The following is a 10,575-nucleotide window of genomic DNA, read 5'->3' as shown; positions in this document are numbered from 1 at the left end:
CTATATACCTTTATTCACATGCCGAAAATTTATGTATCCTGAATGTAGTCTGAATTGCTCGTATATTTACGCACGTGGACAGAGAGATAGGGTTTCTTCTTTTTTTTGAATAAAAGAAAAAAAGGGGAGAGGTCGCAATAGAATATGCTACCGGAGTTCTTAAGTGGAACCACTTAAAATGAGCGTGAGCCGATTTTTTAAACACCCACGTCTTTTATAATGTTATTCCACAATCAGTTTTGTCTTCAAATTCCGTTCAATGTCGATGATCTTATGTATATGCTTTTTTTATGTCTCCAGAACTCCAATGATTTGTCAGTTTTTATGGGATAATGAAAAATCACTGTTATATACATAAATTGGACAATGTTACTTTTAGTTTAATTTAATACATTGATTCTCGGTTTTTAAAAGCACAAGGTAAATGTCCTTTTATTTTCTGTTGAACACGTGCGGAGATTTACTTCTTGGAAAATCATTTTCTCTTCATTTTTAGGAAATTATACACGACTCATCGCAGCTAAATAAGGTTTTGAATTCTTATATATATATACTAGCTTAATTTATTTAATATTTTAAGAGAAAAGTGGTCGAAAAAATTAACATTGAATTCTGTAACAATCACATGCTGTTAAAGTAATTATTGCAATGCATTATTATTTATTTGACAAAAAACATGAAAGTGTCCGACCACCGGTACTGTCCAACTATACCTTCACTACCCTGCCATTTGTTCGGGGTATACTAATTTTTCACTTTGGCCAAAACCTTTTGGTGAATGTGTACATTCACCGGTTAAAGTGCGTAGAAACACAAAATTCGTATGCTATTTTCACATTCACCATCCAACGAACACCCAATTCGGGTAATGTGCACATTCACCGGTCAATGTGCACATTCACCAACTTCGCACATTAACCGTAACATATATATATATATAAATGCAATTAATGACAAGATTAAAAATTTCGATTTAAAAATAGAAGAACTAGTCGAAAAATGTATAATGAAATTAAAAAACGTAGTAATTTTAGTAATTTGAAGGAAAAATAAAAAAAAATTTTTGACAATTTTTAGGGTTTTGTACCATGTCTAAGTTTACGTGTAGACTATACATAAAAAATATAGTGAACCTGTTCGGAGTTGCTACAATCTAGAAAGAAATTTAATTGATTTCTTTCTTTCATAATACGTATTTATTAATTTTAATCAATCGTATTTCTTTCCCATATATCTTTGTATAAAAAAGAAGTTTAATTTTGGTGTACGGAACCCTTCACCGGGGCTCTGCCCTTGGACCCCGTCGCACAGTGTGCCTTTTTCTGAAAATGTATACACTGAAAAAAATACATGAGACATTTTCAACTACATCCCCTTAGTAGAGTAAAAAGTAATAAAACGAACTACTTTTTTAGTTAGTCTGGCTACTTTTGATACTTATTTTAACTGTTTTATGTAGTTAAAAATTATTAATTAAATTAATGTAATTTTACAGTTAACTTTGTAACTGCAGGTATGTTATAGAAATGACTACAGAAAGTAGTAGATTCTACTACTTAAAGTAGTTCGATAGACTAATTTTGTAGTAGTTTTTACTTCTTCTAGGAGTTGAATTATTTTCCATGTAATTTATGTTATAGATTTTTATAGAAGATTATCAACTGTGAAAAGTTGTAAATGCAACTACTTTAAGTAGTAAAATTAACTACAGTTATCAGTTGAACTGTGTCTGGAATGCCTATAAGTATTAAGCAACTCATCGAAGCGAGCGAGCGTGGTTAGGTGGTTGGGTTATCGGTTTACGAATGTTAGGGTCGAGCGTTCAACTCCCGACGTTTAGAGATTTTTCTCCGTTATAGGTATATAGACATTAAATAAATAAGGTATAGGTAAACAAAAGTGGGTAGGGGGAAATATAAAAAAATACAACTCGATAATATTTATAATAAATTATAAATAATTTTATTTTACCATTTTCAGTAGTTACTTTATTACTGAGTTATCTTAGTAACTTTAACTACATATCAGCAGTTAATTCTACTGCAAAACTGTCATTGGTTCCTATTTAACTAAGAAAAGTAGTTAATGCAACTGTATTATCACTTCATTCAACTACATATCTGATAATTAATGTAAGTTCAAAATTATCTTTGGGGACTTATTGAACTAAGGAAAGTAGTTAAAAAGTAGTCAAATCTACTAAGAATTTTTTTCAGTGTATTTAAAACCTAGTATCTTTTGAAAAAATTAACGAAATTGAATGGTTTTTGGACGAAAATAAAGCTTAATAAATGCAGAATACAGGAAAATTATACAAAAACAAGGTAAAGAAATTTTAAGGTTAAGAATCAGCGTTAAAAGTAAAAAATTTCATCAAAAAAATTACAAATCTTTGTCTGTAAACCAGAAAAATGACTCAAATTACGTAATATTTAATATTTGGAAGGTTTTTGGGTCGCTAATTACGAATCTGAAAATCGATTTTAATAATTCAAAATGTCGGAACGTGTATGACAGGGAGCGTTCATAAATGATGTCACGCAATTTTTTGGGATTTTAGACTCCCCTTCCCCCCTGTCACGCAATTTTATGCAATTTCACATGTAAAAATACATTGTGTCACGTTTAGTAGAGACCCCCCCACCCCCAAAAAACGTGACATCATTTGTGAACGCTCCCACAACTAAATGAAGTAAAAACTTTAATATCATTTTATTTAAATGATAGTGGGTGCATAGGAGTTTTTGGGCTTGCTGATTAAGAATCTGATATCTTATTTTCAAAATTCAAAATGTTCGACTGAATATGGCCGACCAAGAATGCAAAAAGTTATTGGATTTACGTGAAACTTGGTACCCAGGGGTTTTTCGGGTCGCTGATGACGAATCTGATGTCAGATTTTTAAAATTCAAAATGTCCGACACAATAACTTTTGGCATTTTTAATCGACCATATTGTGTCGGCCATTTTGAATTTTGAAAATCTGACATCAGATTCTTCTTCAGCGACTCTAAAAACCCCTGGGTACCAAGGTTATAAGTAAATCCAATAACTTTTCGCATTTTTTAATCCTCTATATTGGGTCGACCATTTTGAATTTTTAATATCTTACATCAGATTCGTAATCAGCAACTCCAAAAACCCCTATGTACCCTATATACACAATAAAATGATTTTAAAGCTTTTGCTATATTTACCTGTCATACAGGATCCGTCATTTTGAATTATTAAAATCGGATTCCAGATTCGTAATTGGCGACCCAAAAATCTTCCAAATATGAAATATTAGGGTAGAAGCACCAGTTTTGGCCACTAGTTAATATTCATTGTAATTATTTATATTTAAGTTTAATGAAGTATTTTACTCAAGGAAATACTCAAAATCCTGTAGTTCTGTAATATTATAATGAGAAATATTCATTAATAATAAATAATTAAATAAAAATTTTATAAAAATGACCAAAACTGGAGCAGTGGCTAAAAGTGGTACATCTACCCTACCTAATTTGAGTCATTTTTCTGGTTAACAGACAAAGATTTGTGATTTTCTTAACCACATTTTTTACTTTTGACGCTGGTTCTTAACCATAAAATTTTATTAAGCTTTGTTTTCGTCCAAAAACAATTCAATCTCGTTAATTCCTTCAAGAGATACTATAGGTTTTGAACACATTTTTAGAAAAAGGCACACTGTGCGTCAGGGGGAGACCCCCCGAACCTCCCCACGCGACAAAACAGGAGCGTACTTTGAATGTATATCGGTATACACTAGTCTATGACAAAACTATTCGCTTGTGAAATAATGGACAGTTTGATGGGTTTAAGGGGACATTCCAGTTCAAAACAGGCAAAAAGAAGGCTTTTTTAGTATATATTATTAAAATAACTGTGACATTTATTTAAAAAATTTCTTTTATATGTAATAAATAAATTATTTAAGAATTTGTAAAAAAAAATTTTATTATTTTTATTTTAAAATGGCAGCGATATACGCCATTTTTGAATATGCCCATTTTCGGTGGTAAGATCGATTCCAAACTTTCTAAAACAGATAAAACCAAAAACGAAGTGACATTCTCTTCGTTAGATATTTCTTTAGGTGTGGAACCTCAAAAAAGTGGAATTTTTTTCCCCCCTTTTTTTTAGAGTACTTTTTCCCCAAAATATGCAAAAAAAGTGTTTTTTATTCAGAATTTCTCTTATAAAAAAAAGGGAGTTGGAAATTTTCCAGTTTTTGAGGTTCCACTTATAGACATGATGACGCTGAATCAAAAGCCGTTTGATTTTTTAAAATTGCTTTAGAAGAACTCGAGATATCACTCTTACGAGATCATAAAAAGACATGTTGAGAAAAACGCATTTGTGACGCGCTCCCAAGAAAGGTACCTAAGAAGCAAACGAATTATAGGTTGGGTTCGTGTTAGATTTATCTTGATTAAAAGTTTATTTTCAATTATTTGAATTTGAAACCAATTTTTATTAAATATTTTGAATATAATGAAGACTTGAAAACCAACAATTTTTAATTAATAATTGATTCTCTTTCTGTATTATTACTTAAAAAATTAAAAACATAACCCACAGCGTGACACATTTAAAGTTTTTGTTTATAAGTTTCGAAATTTAAACAAAAATCATCGGATTAGCTTGAAAATCGTAACTTAGGGGTTTTTGAGGTCGCTAATTACGAATATGGAATCAGATTTTTAAAATTCAAAATGGCGGATCCAATATGGCGGACATTTTTTTTTTAAATCATTGGATTTGCTTGAAAATCGTTACGAGGGGGTTTTTGGGGTCGCTGGTTACGAATATGACATCATTTTTTCAAAATTAAAAATGTCGGATGCAATATGGTGGACGAAAAAAAATTAAAGAAAAAAAAATTAAAATAAAAAAATTTTCTTTTCCGCCATATTGGATCCACCATTTTGAATTTTGAAAATTTAATATCTAATTTGTGATCAGCAACACCAAATACATTTTTGTTTGTCTTTTTTAAAAAATGCAAATGAGAAAACATTTAAATCATTCGATTGCTTATCCGCATACAAAAACATCTTTGACATGGCGAAGAATAAGGATGTACAACTTTTGTTTTACTTCGAATTTTGCAATAATATTTTAGGAGTGTATTCTTGACACTATAAGAAATCCGAAAATAAAAACAAAAAAAAATCGATTTTTTTGACATTTTGAACTGGAATGTCCCCTTAAATAAATAATTAAGCTGCCCGTGCAGGTCACTCGCATGCGTCACAGTGGGATTTTTTTACAATTTACTGTTCAAAATTATCCAGAGCCTACAAATTTTATCGGATTTTGATATTCTTCTTCTATATTCTTTAAGGTATTAGTCGCGCTGCTGGCTCTGGCCAAAAGTTTACTGGGCCGCTTACAAGAGTGGGGCAGTGAGAGTGAGAGAGACAGTTTAATTCCCCACTCTGTTCGTTCGTATAAAAGATCATATAATTTAATTCTTTTTTAACTTTCTGTTAATATATTTATAGTTTGGTGGGGTCAAAAAATGTCATGATTTTTTTATGCATTTGTTTTACCTAATTGAATACTTTGGCAGTTTTATTTCAAAATCTGACGATTAGTTATCATATAAATAATTATTAAACAAATTCAATACATGCATTGGGTGCTCTCTATATGCAAAACGTATGAACTTTGAATTCATTTTTTGAACTTTTGAAACGGTCAAAATTAATGAAATTGGTCTCATTATGTAGATAAATATTTCAGGAATAATTATGCAAAATTTGAAACAAATCTGACGGAAACCATTTTCACGCGACTAATACCTTAAGGGGTTATATACAGTCAGGCGGTCGGAAAAATGCAGTTTTTCGGGATTTTTTTTTAAAAGGAATATTTACTTATTAAAGCGAAAGTTATCCTATAATGTTTAACATCGTTTAAAGTTTAAAAAAATATATTTCATTTGTAAAAATATTATTTTTTTGCCTCTGTAGCTTATCTCCCAAAGATCCACAAAAAAGTGCCCCGCGGTGAACAAGATAACAATTGATAGAATCATCTGAGATCAAAAAGTTAAATAGACTCTGTTAGTGTATGAGAAAATGTAGTCTTTGATCGTTAGAATTAAAGAATATTACTTTTTGACAAAATGGCAGCCAAAGAAAAAAAAAGTTCATTTTTATAAAAAAAAATCGTCTTCAAATGTTGATTAAAATTATAATTTTAATTTTATTTTAAAAACCAACGATCAAGGACAGCAAAAAGTAGTTGTTGAGCTTGTGTGAAAATTAGAGCTAAATGGGTTCAGCGGTTTTTGAGAAATCGTGTTCACCGACTTGAAAAACATAGTTTTGAGAAAAGCGAGTTTAAAGACGCTGCACCTGCTCTACACCCCATGGCGCGCCTTTCTAGTTTTGTCTGCAACTTCGAAAATATTTCTCGAATCTTAATAAATTTTTTTCCACAACAGGCAAATATATATACCTTAAGAAAATGCAAAAAAAATCGATTTTTTGAAAATCGTGACTATATATAACCCCTTAAAGACGCTGCACCTACTCTACACACCGCGGCGCGCCTTTCTAGTTTTGTCTGCAACTTCGAAAATATTTCTCGAATCTTAATAAAATTTTTTTTCACAACAGGCAAATATATATACCTGAAGAAAATGCAAAAAAATCGATTTTTTGAAAATCGTGACTGTATATAACTCCTTAAATGAACTTACATTAAAAAGAAAATCTGGAAAAAAACCTATTTTAGTGGAGAAGAATCAGAGTTAATTAAATACAGTATTAATAACATTTTATACATTTATTATATTCAATATACAATATTTACACTTGTTTTACTTTAAATTCAATATGGTTGTATGGACCACCAATATACCTAAGCCGTAATAGTCCAGAACTAATAGCTTTTTGCATTTGGTCCAAGCATATCGAGTCTTCAGTGAACATTGGTACAAATCTTAAAGGTAGGAATGTATTGAACTTTTTATCCACCTCAACGACGACCTTGACTCCATACCTGGTGTTGACAACCTTGATCTTCGTTATAGGATACTTATGTCCAGGAGTCAGCTCGGAAAGCGGCTTCGTCGGTAGGAAAGCTTCCATGCGACCAATGGCGTTGATTCTGGTTAAATCCATCTTTTCTTAGAGATAATTTACTTTGTGAAGTCACAAAACAGTATGACTAAGTCGGTTGAGATCCCTTAATTTATACTTAAATATGACATTGCCAAATATGCATTGCCCCACTTTTATTTATTGAGCCACGCCTACTTTGTGACGTCATAAGACAGGTCTATACAAGTTTTAACATGTTCAATAGTTTCATGCATATGCAATAAAGAGAATAGGATGTGGAAGGGTTAATCAATGTAAACATTCGTAATACATTTCATACATTTATTCATTATGTAGAAAATTTTCACAATTATTATAAAAATCTTTCAATGTACAATCATTGTCAATTTCATCAATCTTTTCCATATTATTTCGTAGTATATTCGATGGTTGTATCAACCAATTTCGTAGATTATATACATTTTTAACAGCACAATTGCTGATACTATGCGTGTGGTTTGTACATGTGGATAAACTATCTACATCTAAACTTTTAGCGACGGACATTTAAAATTATCTAAAATAAATACATTTAATGTATATTTTTCTAACCACTTTTGTTTTTCTAAACATTTTACATAAACAGTAAGTGTACCTATTAATGCTTCTTTTATTACAGGGGGCCGTTTAAAAATACGTAACGCTTTTGAGGGGTGGGGGGTCAAGCTATTTGTTACGGTCAGCAGAAAAAATGGCGCTAATGTATACAACATTGCGTTACATGGGGGGAGGGGGGGGTCCAAATTTACAAAAAATAGCGTTACGTATTTTTTTAACGGCCCCTAGGTTCCAATTCTTCATAAGCAATGTCACCATTAGCCCAATAAATGCCATGATAATTATTTGTAAGCCATCGATTCTCACATTTGTATCTTGCAGGTAATCGGCTCCAGGCATATGGCGGCTCGAAGAGGTAGACCAATGGATGAGCATCTTAATGAAGTGGTAGAATCGCCAACTCTTTGATTACAAACTCGTTGTATGGTCTCTTAAAGCACTGAATATCTACGACGTACGCCATAGTGTCTGAAGTAGAGTAATGGCTCAAGCCTTAGAGAGATGCTCTCTTTATATCCTTTCCCCCACCACTCCAAATACCCCCACTACCGATGTCGTCTATGATTGGTCATTATTTCCACCAACCACGTTACTTTTTTAACAACGCCGCTGATTGGTGTATACTGTATAATGAGGTCGTGAATTATAAAGCAATATGTAGCTGTATTGGCTGGAGAATTTACACTTGCTTCAAATTTCAATTGCACATCTACAGATGCTTGTTTTAGAAATTCGTTTTGTTTTGAGCAATCAATAACAGCCAATGGTGCATAATCTTTAAAGTTATTTCTAGTTAATAAAGGTTCAGATTCTTTTCCATAGTAGGATGGTTAAAAATTACAATACATTTCATATAGTATGGAAAATTTGTTTTGAGTAAAATTTAAATTTAAATTTCCATAAGGATAGTACTGTGAGTTTAAGAAAAGTTTAACATTGAGAAGATTACATACAGGCATAAAATAAATTTGCTTACCTTCCTTGATCTTCTTTTCGATTTGTTTGAAAACCAAGAATAACATATCGAGGTTTTTCAACTTGTGTTGAAGTTTTTACAGTCCACACATGCTTTTGAGTGGCAGGAATCATAGGATACTCATACAAATCCCATGATCTAAAACTCATTGTTATAAGTAAGTCTTTTTCAATGAATTTCAATAATTCAATTTTTTGTCGATCATTTACCATTAAATATGGAATTAACCATTCAATTTTATTAATTATAATTCTAAATTCTTCACGCTCAGCTGCTCCAATGTTTACCACAGCATTTTGATCAGTACGAGATCTTGTTAAAATAAGTTCATGTTTTGCATTTACAATAATCTTTCGATACTCTTCAGCAAAACCAATAATCATACTTAGTGGAATATTTACATCAAAATATCCAGCATCATTTGTCACTCTACTATCATTATCATAAGGTAGATAACCAGCATTTTCAGAGTAAATCATTTGATTAGGTGTTTGAGAAATTGTATTTTTCATTCTGGTTTTTTTATTTTATCTTCTTTATTCGTTTTTTTCACTTTGTCTTCTTCTTCTTTACTCCCATTCCAAATTTTGATTTCGCTTTCATAGCGTTTGTTATTGCGGAAGCTGCAGCTCTTTCACTATATCTTGCGTCTGGAGCAAATACACGTTGCCACGCATTATCAGCTAATACTTTATCAGCAGCGTTTCTTTCTTTAACGTTTTCTCGACTTTTCGAGTAAGCAATATCGTGCTCTTTACAAGCGGCATCTAATGGATAATAATAATAATAATAATAATAATGGATAATAATAAAGCAGTATACTTTGATAGTTTTGGTAATCTTCAACCACCCTATGAACTTGTCAATTACTTAGGTTATAATACTTTAATACAGTATAAGCATCAAAATTATCAAGATTATAACAGTTTTAATTGTGGTCATTTATTTTTGAAATTCTTATGTGGACAGCTTGAAATAACTTAAAAATATATTCTATACAAGTGATTGTAAGTCATTCCACCTAATCAGTTAATAAAAAGTCATCAACATGGAAGAATCTTTTACTCTGACTATCTCAGGCAATTCATCTACCCTGTAAGCAGAATATTTTCCTCCGATAGAATTATTATCTAATAAAAATTATGTACTTGGCTTAGTTGAATTACTAACCTTCAATTCAATTCCTTATATTGATCAAGGTAAAAATAAATTTTAAATTGGTGATAAAGTGATTACTATTCCCCCTGGAAGTTATGAAATTGAAGATATTGAAAAATATATTCAAAGCTCTATTGAAAATGGATCTGAAATTGTAAGAATCAAACCTAACAATAATACTTTACGTAGTGAAATAACAAGCAGCCTTGAAGTGAGTTTTGAACAAAACGATTCAATTGGTAAATTATTAGGATTTACTCCACGAATATTGACAGCTAATAAGCCTCGTACGTCGGATGAACCAGTAGCCATTCTTAAGGCAAATGCTATCAGAATTGAATTTAACATTACTACTGGTGTATACATAAATAATAAAAAGGTACACACAATTTACGAATTTTTTCCATTTGTTCCAGCTGGATATAAGATTGTGGAAGTTCCATCTCACGTCATTTACCTTCCAATCGCCGTGAAGACAATACATAATATTCAAATAAGAATCGTTGAATAAGACGGAGATTTAATAAATTTTAGAGGTGAAACTATAACAATTCGATTATACGTTAAATCAACGTAATGGGAATTGTATTTCTTAGAAAAACTGGTGAAAGCTATATAAAAGAGTTGCCATGTCAGAAGTCATTCATTCCTCAATCATTTCGCAAGAGACTAACATCTCAGAACATACTATTTTTGAAGCAGCTCGGTCTAAGAGTTTATCAGGAAAACAAAGGAAAAAATTAATTTTTCACATACTTTTTATTT

The 10,575-nt window shown here is 31.2% G+C and overlaps 1 protein-coding gene across 1 annotated transcript; it reads right to left on the bottom strand.

Moving 5' to 3' along the window:
- Positions 1 to 8,648: 8,648 nt before the first annotated feature.
- On the bottom strand, positions 8,649 to 9,164 carry LOC122498934. The gene has a single exon (XM_043606934.1). The coding sequence runs from the start codon at positions 9,162 to 9,164 to the stop codon at positions 8,649 to 8,651; it is 516 nt and encodes a 171-aa protein (XP_043462869.1).
- Positions 9,165 to 10,575: the final 1,411 nt, after the last annotated feature.

The sequence above is a fragment of the Leptopilina heterotoma genome, unplaced genomic scaffold (assembly GCF_015476425.1).
Source record: "Leptopilina heterotoma isolate Lh14 unplaced genomic scaffold, ASM1547642v1 Lhet_161, whole genome shotgun sequence".
Taxonomy (NCBI): Eukaryota; Metazoa; Arthropoda; class Insecta; order Hymenoptera; family Figitidae; genus Leptopilina; species Leptopilina heterotoma.
Note: the sequence above shows the minus strand (reverse complement) of the source record. Positions and strands in the feature narration are given on the sequence as shown.

Bases quoted from the DNA above. Each gene is read 5' to 3' on its own strand.
- LOC122498934 (XM_043606934.1), bottom strand. From the start codon at position 9,164: ATGAAAAATACAATTTCTCAAACACCTAATCAAATGATTTACTCTGAA.